The sequence below is a fragment of the Acomys russatus genome, chromosome X (assembly GCF_903995435.1).
Source record: "Acomys russatus chromosome X, mAcoRus1.1, whole genome shotgun sequence".
Classification (NCBI taxonomy): Eukaryota; Metazoa; Chordata; class Mammalia; order Rodentia; family Muridae; genus Acomys; species Acomys russatus.
In genome coordinates, this window is record NC_067169.1 from 1,880,702 (window position 1) to 1,899,055 (window position 18,354).

General features: G+C 35.7%; 1 protein-coding gene across 7 annotated transcripts in view; it reads right to left on the minus strand.

Moving 5' to 3' along the window:
* The window catches only part of Rps6ka3 (ribosomal protein S6 kinase A3), a 108,465-nt gene that overhangs the window by 27,779 nt on the left and 62,332 nt on the right, over positions 1-18,354 (minus strand). For all 7 annotated transcript variants that reach the window (XM_051141978.1, XM_051141973.1, XM_051141977.1 and 4 more), the window contains 6 exons: positions 10,530-10,610; positions 9,627-9,706; positions 8,978-9,084; positions 4,137-4,174; positions 3,794-3,936; positions 2,828-2,898 (listed from right to left, as the gene is read on the minus strand). In XM_051141978.1, the coding sequence (XP_050997935.1) occupies positions 2,828-2,898; positions 3,794-3,936; positions 4,137-4,174; positions 8,978-9,084; positions 9,627-9,706; positions 10,530-10,610 (520 nt within the window). The remainder of the gene's footprint in view (positions 1-2,827; positions 2,899-3,793; positions 3,937-4,136; positions 4,175-8,977; positions 9,085-9,626; positions 9,707-10,529; positions 10,611-18,354) is intronic.

Here is an 18,354-nt window from a genome sequence, read left to right on the forward strand (position 1 = left end):
TTAAAGATATGAAGTCATACATGCTATAAAATCATGTGGGGAAGTCAGTATGAGCACAGGTCTTATGACTAGTATATTGATGTAAGAATACTTTGAAGGCAAAAAAAAATATATTTTGAGAGTTGTTAAAGGACTGACTAAGGTCAGGAAACTGAATACAAAGAGGGAAGAGGGGTAGAAAAACACATCAGAGATGGAAAACTGGTGAGAGAAGATCAGTTAAGAGGTGATTAGAATAAGGGTATTTCGGACATTAAAATACTAAAAATACATTGGGAGGCTAGTTCAGTGGTAGGGCATGTGCTAGCCCACACAAGGTCCCAGCATCAAGAAACAAAGAAAAATACAACTGGTCAAATCACACAGATTATTTGATGCAGAAAAGTTCATTGCTTCAGAAAATACCAGCTAAAAAGTGAGGAAAAACAGTAATAGAAGAATCCTTTTTTTGAATCTTTTAAAAGATTTTTAAAGTAATGACTATTAACAGATTAAACCATTAGACAACGTTTGACAAGAAACTATGTCATGGTGGGCTCAGCTGGGATCAAAGTGAGACAATCAGGTATTGTAAGCCATCTGACTCAGTGAAATAGGGAACATACAGTATAAGTCATCAAATAATACTAGCAAGAAGTTTAACCAACCAAGTATGGCGGCACATACCAGCAATCATAGTACTTTAGGGGCTAAGGAGGAAGATTGAAAGTTTGAGGTTAGTCTAGGATACGCTCATCGAGTTTCAGGTCAGTCTAGACGAAATAGTGAGACTCGCAAAACTACAAAACCAAACTAAACACTATCACAAAACAAGAATTTAAACAAAACAAAACAAAACACAAGATAGAGGAATAAAATACTAAGTTATCAATACAGTTCTTAGAGTAGACTAATTGTTATGTAGCCAAGGAAATAATCACAGAACTGGTTTTAAATCCACTTATATATCAATGTCAATTTGCCTGGAAAACTTCCAAACTAACTGACCATTAAGTATTACCTCTGAAAATTAGCAATCAGTCTTGTTCACATAAACACACCTGAACTGCCAACTGATTGGCAGTACTACCAATGTAATTACACTCTTATATATGATGCCAACCCAGTTTTGGATGTGAAAGCCTGCCAATACTTGAATCCTACCATTCCCTAAAACCATATATAAGAACAGCTGGGCGTGGTGGCACATGCTTATATTCCCAACACTTGGGATACTGAAAAAAGAGAATACAAAATTTGATCCAGTCTGAGCTACATAATGAGACACTATCTTAAAATAACACACAGACACACAAAATACAACCCCCCCAAAAAAAATCCCAGACCAAATGAATAGACAGAGAGGTAAGACAAACAGATGATAGAAGGAAATAACTAAGAGGACAGACTGTATGCGTGTAGTAGCCAATAGTGTCAAACGCTCCCTGGAGGAACTTTCCTTAATTCCCTCTTCTAAAATAACTCCTGATCTTTCCTTCATACTGGTCACTAACAAAGTAAGCATACTCTAAGATATTATTGTACAGCATCTGAAGTTATCTTATTTATTTAAGCATTAATTCTATACTTTCCCCGCTAGATCTTCTCAGTATTGTTCGTACTATATTCCCAGTATAGCAAGAACTCGATTACTTGTTGGATGAATCATATGAATGAACAAAAGGATTAACTTTCTGACAACCTGTCATGATTTAGCCACTTGAATGCCGATGACAATCAGATGAAGAACAGTTTTAGTCAAGTGCTAGGCATAACAAATAAGCTGTGGAGTAAAAGAGGCTGAAAAATAGTAACAAAAATCACTGACTACACTTAAAGAAGCTCTGTGCTGAAAGGATGAAAGAAGATAATGCAGTACCTGGAAAGGAAAGCCAGGTTAAAGAAAGGGCCTGGCTTCATTTTTCAAACACCAGACAGGGTTAGTTGAAATCAGGGGTATAGGCAATGAAAATTTGATAGTGAGAGTTCAGTGAGCATTCATTTATGTAATATGTATTATACATTTTTAACCTTTTTATTGTGCAGAATAACATGCCAAAAAAAATTTGTCAAAACAAGCAAATGCACAATCAAAGTACACAACTCAATAAATAGCTATCTGGCCAAGAATGATAATATTGCCAGAAAATTTTATCTAATGTAATGACTTTTTTCTTATTTTGTCTCCACTTTTACCATCTGAATACAGACCTTAAAATATGCTTTAGTTTTGCTACTTTGTAAATGTTATAAATAAAAATCATAAAATTGATCCTTTTGTGTCTAAGTATTATTTGTTCAACTTTCTTGTAAGATTTACCCAAATTTGTGTATGGAATTGTGACATGTCCATTTTCTTTGTTATACGGCATATAAAGGCCTGGACCTGCTTTTGTATGGCTCCTGAGTCAAGACCTGTTCTAGTCAGGCATGGCAGTAGATGCCTATAAATCTCAGTACTAAGGAGGATAAAGCTGAACAATCATGAATTTGTAACTAGCCTGGGTTACACAATGAGACCTTGTCTCAAAATACACAAAAAACAATCATTTCATACTTATATAGTGTTGGATAAAGAAATACAGCAAACAGGGATGTACTGAAGACTCAATCATATGAGTTTACCATTATCATAACTCCACTCTAGTGTCACTAATACAATGTCTATTAATAACATTGCTCTGAACATCTTTGCACTTATTTCTTGAGTACCCTGATGTATAAACCATTAAGTGCATGCCTAGGAGTAGGGTAAACAGTCAAAAGCGTACATGTACACATGATTTATCTTTCGTTTCAAGCATTTATATTAAAATCTTACAAAACACATTCATTTGGGAGTACTTACTTAAGAATCATAGTCATTGTTTCTTTACGATCTTTGCCTTGGAAAGGTAGTGTACCAGTGAGCATTTCAAACTACAGAAAGGTAAAACAGAGGTATTAGCCAATAAGTATAAAGTTTCAAGGCCAGGAGGTTAAAAGCAAAAATCAGCATCGTAACTATAGCTAAATATTCTAAAATTGCTACCTATAAAGTCATTGTCCTCTTTCTTTTTTTAAAAGCTGTATCATATAATTCCATTATAGTGTTACTTAATTAATATGCAAAGTGTACGACAGTACATTAAATATAGTTTTAAGATAAAGATACATATTTCTACTATATTTACTGCCAAACTTCCTGATAATTCATAAGGCATAAATAACTAAACTATATAATTCTACAGAAACCAACCATAATTTAAATGGCATTTTAAACATGTAAGTATGTGACTAGTCTAATAGACTGCCAATTTCCTATTAAGCAATTTCTCTAGGAGGCTTTTGCAAAGAATAAACACTATTACTGCTTTCAGGCTTCTCTAATCTACCAATGCTGTACTGCAATGTTGTCATTTATAATGTTCATGTTTTGAGAACTGCAAAATCAAGTCAACAAGTAACACCCCCCCAAACCCTACTCTCCTCTTAATATTTTAGGTAAGCTTATGATTTTGCATTGGGCTGCATTCATACATATTTTGGGGACATGCAGCTCATGGACTGCAAGTTGCACACATATGTAAAAAAAATCAGAGGAAATATAGTTTGGCCTTTTCAAATGAGGATGAGATAGAAAGCAACCAATAGGTTCTCTAGTTGTACTTTTCAGGCAGTCATTTGATTTGGTTACTTATTATTTATAACAGAAAATACTGAAAATTAAAGCACTAGTTTTTCTTTTATAATATGTCCTGCCAAATCTCATTAAAAAAAAAAAACAACAAAATAACAACTTCCATCCCCTAAAAATCAGAAATTCAAACTTTACCATTAACACACCAAAAGACCACCAGTCAGCACTCTGAGTATGACCTCTGCGATTAACGACTTCGGGAGCCATGTATTCCACAGTTCCGCAAAAAGAATAAGCCTTCTTCTCATGGTCAATAGACTCCTTACTTAGGCCAAAATCTGCCAAAATAAATATTAAGTTAATAAGTATCCAAAGTATTTTATATACATTTTAAACTCTGAATTCCAATGCTTATTTATAATTAGAAATATAAACCTAAAATTTTAACACAGTTAACTACTCAAATTTTTTTATCATAATCTACCTTAAAGGAAATATAGAACAGAAAAGACTATTTTAATAAAATGAGGACTTTTACCAGTTAACTTGATGTGACCTTCTTCATCAAGAAGTATGCTGAAAGAAAACAAAGGCAGAAAATGTCTGTAAAGCACTCTACAAAAGAGATGAACAGAAGCTGAAACTGAAATGACTCAACTATCAGTGGACTACATTTTCTCTAGAGGGTAACTTTCGGCCATGAGTAATGATTAAGAAAACAATTACACAAGCTATACCTTTTCAACGTGCATTCACTAATGCTTTATTATTGAGGTGACCGGTCTAAATCTTTGTGTCCATACATGCCAGGCATATAAAGTCATAGTCTATGTAAACTTTGTCTTTCTTTTGAGACAAGATCTCACTTGAGCTCAAGACCTTCCTCCTGCTTCGGCCTTCTAGGTGCTAGAATTATAGGTGTGCCCCACTCTACCTGGTTCCTCTGGGTAATTATATTATCCTTTCAAAAATGAAAGAAGATATATTAAAATAAATCTAAGAAAGTATTTGTTGGATGAATGAAGTCAATCTACAGAGGGCCTAGAAGGAATTTCCAATAATCATTGCTTCTTTACAAGGATGATAGACATAGCAAAACAAATGATGACACAGAGGTGGAGACTATACAGAATGTTTAGTGAGTTCTTTGGGTCTTTGTGAGGAACAACTGGAAAAGGACACTCAAGTATCTAGTTTAAGCAGAGACTTTTGTGGAAGGTAATGGCACTAATTATGGAGTCACAGGAAGGACTAGCTTCTAAGTTATAAACCCACACTTATATTTTTGGATAGGCATGCTAGTATACTGACCTGAAAAGTGAAATAATAAGCTGTCCTATAGGATAATTTTATTATTATAAAATTTTACTAACAAAAATCACAAACTTTAAATTATTTCTTTTATTTTTTGAGATTATAATAGAATGCCATTTCTTCCTTCCTTTTGTTCTCCTACAAAACTTCTTTCAAATTCATGGCCTCTTTTTTCATTGTTACTGGATGCATATATTTTTTTTCTTCAGTCAGTATGTTACCCATATACATATTTTCAGGGCTGACCATTTGGTATTAGATAATCAACTGGTGTACTCTTCCTTGGAGAAAACTATTTTGCTTACTTGCAGCATTCCTTAGTTGCCTATAGTTCTTTGTGCAGGGTTGGGGATCCATGGGATTTTCCTTTTCAAAGTTAGTCACCAACTTTCTTAATGTAGCAGTTCAAACATTTTTCAGGTTGGTGCCACTTTCTTTTTTTTAAAATACAGTTTATTAATTTATTCATATTACATCTCAATGGTTATCCCATCCCTTGTATCCTCCCATTCCTCCCTCCCTCCCATTTTCCCCTTACTCCCCTCCCCTATGACTATTCCTGAGGGGGGCCTCCTCTCCCTGTATATGCTCATAGTTCAAACATAATTACACTGAAGTTTAGCACTGAGAAAAATTTAGAAGGAACATATTTTTCAGGTCACTGTCATAACAAGCTATTTATTAGTAAAAATTACACTTAGTAGTGTTTATTTATGAAGTAGGGGGTATAAAAGATACGAATAAGGGCCAGCAAGATAGCTCAGTGGATATGCAAGCCCGATGGCCTAAGTTTGATGCCTGGAACCCACAGTGGAAGGAGAGAACTGACTCTTAAATGTAGTCGACTTCTTATCTATACAAGTGCTGTGGTACATGCATGCTTACACACACACACAGACACACACATACACACACACAGACACACACATACACACACACACTCAACCATATGTAACTTCAGTCCCAGAGCATTCAGTGACTTCTAGTCTCCATGGGTACCAAACATGTTCATGATGCGCATACATACATGGAACCAAAATATTCATATACATAAAATAAATCTTTTACAATTTGATTTTTTTGTTTTGTTTTGTTTTTTTGAGACAGGGTTTCTCTGTGTAGCCTTGACTGTCCTGGACTCACTTTGTAGACCAGGCTGGCCTTGAACTCACAGCTATCCGCCTGCCTCTGCCTTCCTAAGTGCTGAGATTAAAGGCATGAGCCACCACGTCTGGCTACAATTTGAAAAAAAGAGACAACACAACAACTAAACAAACAAAACACACTAATTAGATGGAAGAAATATGTCCCTTTTTATCTAATGAATAGAAGATAGTTCTAAAAATAAAACAAATCTCAACTCTCAAGTTATTCTTAGTAATTCTTAAAGTTAAGGAAAAATCTAGCTAGGCATGGTGGCACATGCCTGTAATCCCAGCACTCTGGGAAGCACAGCCTGATCTACAAAGTAAGTTAAAGTGAGTCCACGACAGCCAAAGCTATACAGAGAAATCCTATCTTGAAAAAGCAAAATAAATAAATAAATAAATAAAATAAAAATTAAAAAACAAACAAACAAAAAACAAAAACAGAAAAGAAAACCTGTATAAAAAAGTATTATTTCTATTTTCCATATCAAATGTATTTCTAAAAATAATTTTTAAAGTTACTTTTAGTATACAAAATAAATATTTCTAAAGATAACTGTTCATATTTGTCTTTGATAGAAAGTCGATTAATGTTCTCAGCTATTAATGAGTATTTTAAACATCTTATTAAAACATAGTTTTAGTTTCAAAGAGTCTAGAAAGCTGCTGGGAGTAGTGACATAAGTCTTTAATCCCAGTATTTAGGAGGCAGAGGCAAGCAGATCTCAATAATCTTTTGTGAAATAAAACCAAAAATATGTATCTTTATGAAAGATATACTTAAAATATTAATTCACAACAATCAGGCTTTCATAGGAACATGTCCTTTATTTTCTGTCATAATACATAATTGTAACACCTTGAAGTAAGTAATATTCAAAATACTCAGTAAAATTAAGTGTGGTTGTAGCTTGTAGGTGTGGCTGGGAGATAGGAGGACTAGGAATTCAGGCCCAGTTTTTGCTATATACTCAGTTCACAGCCAGCCTGGGCTACATAAGACTGTAAAAGAAAGAAAAACCAAAAGCCCAAACTGAAAAGCAACAACAAAAAATGGTAATGATGATTTCTTCATATACCAAGAAGCAATAAATTTCATGGTTTATTTTTTTGCAAATTTAAAAATATTCATTTTATTATTTTATGTGTGTAAATATTTTGGTTGCATGTATGTGTGTGCACCATGTACATGCTTGGTACCCATGGAGATTAGAAGAGGCCACTGGATCCTCTGTGACGGGAGTTACAGACGGTTGTGAACCTCCATGTGAGTGCTGGGACTCAAACCCAGGCCCTCTAGAAGAGTGACAGATGCTTTTAACTGATGAGCCAATTCTCCAGCCAAATATGCTTTAATTTTTGAGATATGTTTAGGCTATGTTGCATAGGCAGACCATGAACACCTGGATTTACATGATCTTCTCACCTTAGCTTTCTGAATACTGGGTCTACAGGTATGTACTACTGTGCACGGCAACTAACTTATACAGTTATAATGAGTGAATTAAATGACATGTGGTTCTCACCTCAATAAAACTATTTAAAATTATTCTTTATAAAGCAAGGCTCCTGCTTATATCCTTGGAAAAAGAAAAAGAAAACAACTCCTGTATGCATATTTTAAGAAATAATAACAACTTCTTGATGAATGCCACCATAAGAGCTGTGAAAAATTTGTTCAAGACACATTTAAAAATTAGAAATGTAAGAATAAAATTTCTTTCTTTCTTTTCTTTTTGAGACAGGATCTCTCTATGTAGCCCTGGCTGTCCTAAAACTTAGTACGTATATGTAGAGCAGGCTGGACTCAGAAATCCACCTAGCTCTGTCACCCAAGTGCTGGGAATAAAGGTGTGTGTACCATATCCGGCTGAGAAGAAATTTTCAATAAACTATTTTGGAGAAAGGGTTCGCTCTATACCATTCTTTATAGAGCTAAATAAAAGAAACAGTACAATTACAAGAAAAATATCATCATGAGATTGGAAAAATTCTTCTATCAATAAATCTTGAGAGAAATTACAAGATTAGTTGGCCCAATGAGGAAAAAATATGTACGAATTGAAACAATGAAAAAATACATTTGTGATATATATGAAAAGATTAAAGTTCTCTTTTTTTTCCTTTTTGTGATAAGGATTTTCTAGACTGGCTTCTTGGATATGTGCTCAAGTAATCTTCTTGCCTCAGTTTCCCCAAGAGATGCGACTACACGAATGTTCAACTGTTCCTGCATAAATGGTGGTAATTCTTAGTTTGGGGCTGGCAACATGACTCAGTGGGAAAAAGTATTTGCCACCAATCCTCAGGACAGGGATGGTAGAAGGGGAAAACTGACTGCTGTTGGTAGTTCTCTGATTTCCAAATGTACGTCATTGTCTATGTGCACATTCGTACAAAATAAAGAATTGAAGGCAATTTAATAACCCTTTTAACTTGTAAAGTTCTCTTTTAACTCAATGGGAAAAATGACATTCCAGGAAAAAAAATCAAGGCCATGGATAGAAAGCTCCTCAATACAAATTGTCAACCAATAGATTTTTAACCTCATTAAAAATCAAAGAATGTAAATGAAAATCAGGAAAGCTGGGCAGTAGTAGCACACGCCTTTAATCCCAGTACTCAGGAGGCAGAGGCAGGTGGATCTCGGAGTTTGAGGCCTGCCCAGTCTACAGAGTGAGTTCTAGGACAGCCAAGGCTACGCAGAGAAACCCTGTCCCGAAAACAAAGTAAATGAAATCAGGTTAATTGTACTGTTTAACAAACAGTTTAAAAGTTTAAGATCATATAGTGTTAGTAGACATGTGAAACACAGTACTGTAATGAAGTGCTATGGAGACCTACAAAGTTACAACATTTTATGGCCTCCGTTATAACTACATCACACTGAATTCAACTTTAATAGCAAGGTTCTTACTTTTCTGGTTTTAAGTCTCTGTAGATTATTCCCAGGCTATGCAGATGGTCTAAAGCAAGTGCAAGTTCAGCCAAGTAGAATTTGACATCTTCTTCTGTGAACATCACCTAAAACAAAATATTTCTAATTTTACTTTTTCTTTATGTCTATGATTTTTATGTAAGGTTCTACCTAAGAGTTTAAATATTGAAACAATTTGTAAATATGTTAATCAGATATAGATTTAGTTACAATTTACTCTTGGAAAAATTTGCAAAGTGATTTAATCAGTCAAGTATAATCACATGCTAAATGTTAACTATGCCCTGAAGCAGAAATGTTTTTAGCATATTAACATTTTAGAAAAGAAAAATGATCTTGAGAATAAGTGCAGATTTGTCAGTATCAACTATTAAGGACAGTTATTGCTATATTATCAATTCTGAAAAACTATGAAAGCAGGAGAGTTAAGGTAAGTTTTTCACACTGATAATACTGTTCTCAGTATACATTCAAAAGATAAGGAAATAATTCTTTTTGACTCAGTGTCTTGAATTAAAGAATTTTGTGCTACAACAGAAAATATGATACATGCAATATTGAAATAACAAAGTTTCAACTGAAATAGGATGAGTGAAAAAAATTAAAAATAGACAATTTAATTATATACCTCTTTGGATAAGCGTGTAAACAAATCTCCTCCCCTGAGAAAATCCAAAATAAGGTACAACTTCCCTTCAGTTTGAAAAGCTGAATGAAGAAACAAAATTTTTGTTTAAAGCATTGTAGTTTACATTTTAGGCTTATATGAAATCAATTCATTCACAAATGAATATTATTTTTAGCAAGTAAGTGATATCAAAAAATCGAACCTTATTTCTTCTACATGCTTCATTCTTTTTTTAAAAAAAGATTTACTTATTTACTTATTGTTATATATACAGTACTCTGCCTGCATGTACACCTGCATGCCAGAAGAGGACATCAGATCACATTATAGATGGTTATGAGCCATCATGTGGTTGCTGGGAATTGAACTCAGGACTCCCGGAAGAGGAGTCAGTCAGTGCTCTTAACCACTAAGCTATCTCTCCAGCTCCATACATGCTTGTTTCTACACAGAAGAAAACATTGATTCTCTTAGTTTCCACGAGGAAATGTTAAATACAGCATCTTACGGAATCAAGTTTTCTACTGGCAAAAGGCCCTCAAGAATGCTACCATGCTAAATATGTTATTAGTAAGGAAAACTCACACCAGAAAAATACTTAACCATAAATTAAAATACAGAAGTATGCTACAGGGTTAGGTTGGTTAGACCCAAGGACATTGAAAGAGAATTCTAGGCTTTTACACACTGAGAAGTAGCATTTGGCTTTCAGAGAAAAGGAAAAATAAACGGTAGAAGTTTTAGGATGCTGATATTGGACCTCTTTCTTGTCTTCAGTTTGGGCTAACACATAAGGACTATAAAATGCTAGTGTAATGTTATATATTTTAGTGTATCTGAATATACTCGGGGGGAGGTGGAATTGAGGGAAAGGGATAAGGTGAGAAGTGGTTCAAAACTTACCATAATGCAATTTGACAATGAAGGGATGATTGACTTCTACCAAGATATCACGCTCCATTTTTGTCCGAACACGGTCTCGAACTATAAAAGATTGCACACATGAAACAATGCAAGTATTTTTCAAAGATAATATTAAAACAAATTATTTTTCAGATCTCAATTTAAATTAAATTTTGCTTATGTATATAAAACATGAATTTTTATTCCTGTTGAATTTTAAAAGTAACTTTCTACATTAGATAATCAAGTAACTGTGTATTTATAAACTCTATGTTTGAGGTTAAAAATATATAAGACATTAGGTTTAGAACCATTTTAGTTGAAGTTGTGGAAAATGTCAAAAAGCATGCAAATGCTTGCTTAAAAAAAAAGGTATTTCATGAAATATTAAATCCAAAATCCTGAAATAGGTTTCAGTATTTTACTAACCCTATTGTCTCAACAAATGTTCACTATAAAATGTGGCAGGCATGGTAAAGGATAGATATATCCCAAGAGGTCTTTTTTGAGAGAAGAAGATAAGAGAGAAGAGTGGTAGACTGGAAATACACAGTTCAAAGAGCCAAAGGTTTTTTTTTTCTTTTTTAAATTAAAAAGATAGGTATTCAATTTTGCATAATCATTAGTAAATTACTTATTTAAACTCTCTGGAACTTCAGTTACCTTTCAGATATAAAATTGGGTAATCCTGCTACACTTTTGAAGAATTTGTGATTACTTGGATAACGTTAATAACGAAAGTCCAGTGTGTAAGAGGTAGTCAAGTAATGGACACACTCATTATTATATCAAAAAGCAGTAGTGAGTGTATGACTAAGAGGAAATTTATTACCAGTGATAAGTATTACTAGAGTTCAGAGAAAGGCAAGATCAGTTTTTCCTTGTATAGGAAGACTAGAAATCTAGAAGAGGAGGCAGGGTTAGGATACAAACTTAAAGACTGGACAGTGGGATTTCCCAGTAGGATGGGTTCTAAAAGAGACCAAATATGGAGGACCAACACCTGTAGACATGGAAGTATAAATGATGAGTTGGAAGGAACTACATATGTCACTGTGGAAACAGAGGTTTATTATACAGGGAAGATTAGGATTCATGATAAATTGAAATGCTGGGAAGAATCTGGATTTGTGGCAAAACTTTTCTAGGAAAAAAAAAAGCATTTTCTGAACAAAGCTTATAAGCTAGGCACTAGAGCTAGAAGTACATCCAAAGACTCAGAATATAAGGAGATGAGAACTAAGTAAATGACCAGAAAGCCTTCTGAAAGTCAGGTGTAGTAGCATGTGTCTATAAGCACACCATTTTGGAGGTGGAGGCAGGAACATTAGGTGTTTAATGCTATTTTTTTTAGCTCTGTGGTGAGTTTAAGACCAGCCTGGGCTATACCAAACTTTGTCCCCCAAAATGAAACTAAACCAAAACAGCAACAACTTTCAATATTTATGTTAGTGATTAGCAAAAAAAGAAAGATGGTGTGAGGGTAGAGGCAAGGGTAAACTTGAGTTGGTTTTATCTTCAATTTAAGGGAACCACATATATTAAAAAGAAAAACACAGAAATAAGACTTCTGGTAAAAAACAAACAAGTGAGGTCCAGTAAGAGGCGGTTTAGTGGTTAAAGATGCTTATTACTAGGCCTGATATCCTCACTTTGAATACTAGGAACCATATGGTGGAAAGAGAGAACCAACTCTAGGAAGTCATCCTCAGACTTCTACACTTACCCCTGGCACAGCCCCCACCACACACCAAAATAAACATGTAATAACATTAAAAAATATTGTTTTCTCCATCCTATCCTACACTCAACTGAAAGTAGTGAGTTGGCAGAAGGAATTAATTCCTCTTGGTGGCTATGAAGCTCTGCCTTTTTAATTGACACATTCAGCTAATATATCAAATTCATTATCAATCTATAATTTCATTTTCTTGTCATCCTTATTGTATCTAACTGGCCCTGTTTATTTTTATCTGAATGAACCTTATCTTAAAGGTGGGATAATTTTTCTATTCTAGCCTATTCTAATTTTTTTCTTAACCACGGTTAACTATATCATCCCATTACCTCGAAGTTGAATTCTAAATTTCATCATTTAAATACACTCCTTTGTTTAATAAGTAGTAAAAACACACACCTACATATCCATTGCATGTACCCTTTCCACTATTCTTCCACAATGGACAGGTTTTAACAAAAATTTTATTAATGTATTCAGATTACAACTCAATTGTTATAATGGACAGTTTTTTTCTTTTTTCTTTATTTATTTTTATTAATTTATTCTCATTACATCTCGATTGTTAGCCCTTCCCCTGTTTCTTCCCGTTCTTCCCTCCCTCCCACTTCCCCTCTTCTCCCCTCCCCTATGTCTGTGATTGAGGGAGACCTCCTCCCCCTATATATGCTCTCAGAATATCGAGTCTCTTCTTGGTAACTTGCTATCCTTCCTCTGAGTGCTGCCAGTCCTCCCCATCCAGGGGACATGGTCAGAAAAGGGGCACCAGAGTTCCTGTGAGAGTCGGATCTCACTCTCCACTCAACAGTGGAGAATATCCTGTTCGTCAGCTAGGTCTTGGTAGGGGTTCGAAGTTTACTGCCTATATTCTCCTTGGCTGGTGCCTTAGTTTGAGAAGGACCCCAGGACCCAGATCTGCCTGTCATAAAGTTCTTCTTGTAGGTTTCCAGGACCCTGTGGGTCCTACTATTTCCCCATTCTTCAATGCCACTCTCGCCTAAAGTCTCAATAGGATGTCCTCTCCTCTGACCCACTTTCTTGGTAAGTAAAGATTTTCATGGGACGTATCCCTTGGACTAGTGTCTCGAAATGAGTGAGTATGTACCATTTGTCTTTTTGCTTCTGGGTGAACTCACTCATTATGGTAATTTCTAGATCAATCCATTTGAACGGACAGTTTTTTAAAGCCAGGCTTTTGTAGCCTGTGGTGGCCTTGACCTGTACATCCCTGCCTCTACCTCCCGAGTTCTGGAATTACAGGAGTGTACCACCACACTCAGCAAAAGAAGACCCATTTAGGACTGGAGAACAACAGCTTAGCAGTTACGCAACTAACTATGTGAGTCCCCTTGGTCAAATAATTTACTTACGTAGGTGTTTCCTTTTCTGTAAAAATGAACGGCTAGCACAAGACATTTTTTTCTATTTAGGATTGTCATGTTAGAGCTTTTTATATATCATTAACAAATTCCTTTGTTTTGTCAACAGAATTATAACACTGTAACCTGGTTCCTTTTCTTGATACATAAAAAAAAAATCATCCTATCATCAAGAATTTTGGCTAGTCACACATTTTATTTTGTTTTAAAAAATTTTAAGATGATTATTTCTTTACTTATTTGTGTGTAATGTGAATGTGTGTGTTTATGTGCATGCGTGTCCTGAAGCTTGAGGTATAGGAAGTTGTGAGTTGCCAGACATGGGTTCTGGAAACCAATCTCCAGTATTCTGGAAGAGCAGTGAGCTCTTTACAGCTGAACCTTCTCTCTAGCCCCATGTTTTATCTTTACTAGCATACATTTATTATATAAATAATGGGTTTTCTCATAAAATTTTCATACATGTAATACATTTTGATTATATTCATTACTCTATTACTCTCTTTTTTCTTGGTGTAGCCTTGGCTGTCCTAGACTTGCTTATGTAGACCAGGCTGGCCTCGAATTCACAGTGATCCACCTGTCTCTGCCTCCAGAGTGCTGGGATTAAAAGTGTATGCCACCATGCCTGGCTCTCTATTACCTTATTTTGTCCCTTCTTCTCCCAACATCTTCTCAAATAGTTTCCAGAAAGCATGCTTTAAAAGAAACCAGTTAACTTCTTTTTTTTTTTTTTTTCGAGACAGGGTTTCTCTATGTAGCGTTGGCCATCCTGGACTCACTTTGTAGACCAGGCTGGCCTCAAACTCACAGCGATCCACCAGCCTCTGCCTCCCGAGTGCTGGGATTAAAGGCGTGCGCCACCACGCCCGGCTTGAAACCAGTTAACTTCTAAACCTTAAAGTGTTGATGCTTAGTCAAGACAGCAAAGTGAGATTTATCTGACAGTTATTAGATTTAAATCTCCTTGACTTGAATATGAGTGAATAAGAAGAAATGCTGTTTGTATTTCTAGAGCTATATATAGAAAACTGTTTCAAGTAATGATGCATGGAAAGTGTTTTAGGCTGACAGACCACTCTAATAGAACAAAATTCCCCATTAAATTGAGCTAATGTCATTAACTTCTAGTTGACCCCACTTAGTTTATTTAGTAGGAACTTTGAAATACAAAGAGATGTCTGGGTAAACATGGGTGTTTTGTTAACTATTTTTAAAACTCCACCAAAATGACATTGATAGAAAAATGATAGCAACAAGCTCTTATCTGCAAGGGCTACATTTTCAGATTCTTTATGGGTGCCTAAAACCACTGAAATACTAACCAGACAGACATACATCCATGACAGCCACCCTGGGATTCCCCGTTCCCCTCCAGTGATAGCTCAAATTTTTGTTTTGGTTTTTTGAGACAGGGTCTCTCTGTAGCCTTGGCTGTTCTGGACTCGCTTTGTTAAACCAGGCTGGCCTCGAACTCACAGGGCTCCTCCTGTCTCTGCCTCCAAAGCACTGGGATTAAAGGCCTAATATTTCCTCATTAGGCACAGTAAAAATAAACAAAAACAAATAATAAAGTTCTTTGAATGTGTTCTCATTCTCAGTCTCTTTCCTTCTCCCAAAATATCTTACTGAAATTTCAACTTTTCACTTATAAGAAGTACTTTATGGCTTCTCTTTGGCATGTCTGAATTACTGACATCTTTAATTTTATGTTTTGGAGAAATTATTAAGATAAGTTTCACTTGAAATTTCCTAAAAAACAAGAGGCAAAAACGAAAAAAGAAAACAAAACAAAAGCCCAAACCCTAGGAAGAATACAAATAATAGAAGTGAGGGAAGCATCCAGAAAACACAGCATATACAAAGACTAAGTGTTACAAAATAAAGATACATAGAAAAAGCTTTCAAAAACTTGAAAATATGAGTTCCTAGCTTCAAAGAATCCACCTCACATTTGGGATGCTGAAATTTTACACCATGAACTGAAAGATTCTACTTCATAAATTTCGGGACACAATGATAAAGATGATTTAATCTCTAGCCTTCTGGATACAGAAAGTTGCTTTCATACAAAGGACTGGCAAACTGAATGGCAATGACCTTCAACACTGGAACACAAGAAGAAGACAATGGAAGCAGTATTTTCAAACATCTGAGGATTTATTTGTGTACCACATTCATGCAGTTCTTGTGGAGGCCAGAAGAGGGCAGTTGGAGCCCCTGGAACTAGAACTAGAGTTACAAACAGTAGTTGAACTGTCTTGTGGATACTGGGAATTGAACTTAGATCCCCTGGAATAGTAGCAAGTGCTCAACAACATTTTATTTTAATCATATCTTCAATTATATATTATGCCATGATTTTATGAACATTAATTTTAATATCTATGCAATTTTTATCTAATTACTGTAAATGTTTCTGTGAATATTTTCAAGTATAGGAAATAATCTTATGAGGCTATTTCCTCAAGTTAATTCAGCAGCATTAATAACAACTTTGAAATTATTTGTTTTTGTTTGTTTGTTTGTTCTTGTTTTCTTTTTTTTTGAGACAGGGTTTCTCTGTGCAGCCTTGGCTATCCTGGACTCTGTTAGACCAGGCTGGCCTTGAATTCACAGTGATCCGCCTGCCTCTGCCTCACAACTTTGAACTTATATTAAAACTGCTTTCCAATGATGCTGCCACCATGAAATAACTCACCATTTAAATATGCATATTACTTAATATGCATTTCTATTTTAAGCAGTATTCATCATTTCCTCAAAGATTTAAAAAATATTTTATTTTATTGCTTTTCAGTGTATATGGGCCTTTTGCCTGCTTGTATGTTTCTGCATCTCTTTTGTGTGCTTAGTGCTCAGCAAGGTCAGAAAGGGCAGTAGAGCTTCTGGGACTGGAGTTACTGATAGCTGTGAGTCACCATGTTGTGTGTGGGGAATTGAAACTGTGTCCTCTGGAAGAGCAGTCAGCATGCTTAACCACAGAACCATCTCTCCAGCCCCTCTCAAAAGCTTTATTTTCCTAAGTAAATTTTACTTGAAGTCTTTTACATAAGGCTGTAGTAGTATGTCTTATCAACTCCTAACTTCACCATTACGTTTTACATTTATTAACTGCAATTGTACTGCAATAAAGAGATTACTTTTCTTCATTAATTTATGGATTAACTACATATTCTAATTTAATAAGTTATAAACTATTAATATTTCTAATTATTGCAGTGGTCAGACTACCCCACAGTTAGCCAGTAGGAGCACCTCAAACAATTCTGTATGTGTATTGTTTTTTGTTTAAGAGTGTGTGTGTGTTATATGCATATATGTCTGTATGTCTATGCATGTTGGTAGGCCAGAGGAAGCTGTCAGATGTCTGTCTCTACTACTCTCTGCTTTATTACCTTAAAACAGGATCTGTCACTGAACCTATAGCTAGCAAAATCCAGATATCCTCCAGTCTCTGCCCCAAACTGCTGAGGTTACAGGCATGTGTGTGGCCACACTGGGTTTTATGTGAGTGCTGGGATCTCATCATGGGTCCTTACACTTTCGCAACAAGTGCTTACAAACTAATCCATCTTTCCAGTACCCCAACTTCTTACAGTAATACAATATTTGAGGCATACATTTTTCTGTTCCCCATTCAACTATTTTACATTATATGAAAGGTTAATTAAAAATATTTATGGAGCCAGGAGTACCACTGAAAGCAGTTGAAGAGAAGGAAACAGGAAGGGAGCCTACCATAGAGGTCCTCTGAAAGACTCTACCCAGTGGGGGATCAGAACAGATGCAGAGACTCACAACCAAACTCTGGAGTGGCTTATGGAAGAGCTAGGGATATAAGGACCTGGAGAGGATAGTAGCTCCACAAGGAGACCAATTGGAGCCAACACATCTGGATAGTGTGTGTGTGTGCGCGCGCACGCTCGCACATGTATGTGCGGCAGAGACTGATGCACCAACCAAGGACCATGCATGGTGAGGACCTAGACCCTCTGCTCAGATGTAGTAGATAGGCAGCACAGTCTCCTTGTGGGTCCCATAGTATGGGTAGTCATGGACTCTCTGGCCCCCACATGTTGATCACTTCCCCCTGGCAGAGCGACCTTGCCAGGCCACAGAGGAAGAGGGTCCAGGCAGTCTAGATGAGACTTGATAGCTGGGGGTCAGATGATAGGGGAGAAGGACTCTCTCTTTCTGGGAACTAGGGGAGGCAGGGAAGGGAGATGAGGGAGGAAGGGTGGGACAGCAGGGAATGAGGGAGGGGGTTACAATTGGGTTGTAAAGTGAACACACTAAATATAAAAAATTTATGTGCATAGCAACATTTTGTATGTAAGTCTGGGTACCGTATGTGTGCTTGGTATCTGAGGAGACTAGAAAAGGACATCAGATCCCTAGGAATGGAGTTACAGCTGCTTGTGAGCCACTATATGATTGTTAGGAATAGAACCCAGACCCTCTGTAAGAGTAGCCACTGGTCTTAACCACTGAATCCTCTCTGCAGTCTCTAAAAGTTTTTTTATTGTCCATTTACTTGTTGAAATTTATACATCTCCTTCTAAGTTTTTTTGATACTAAATAATTATATGATTTAGATGGAATGAAATTGGTTATGGTATAAGACTCAAGAGAAGACAGTAATTGTTTTTCAAGTATTTAAAAAACAACCTGTGAAACCATTATTCATTTCCCACTGCTGTACTTA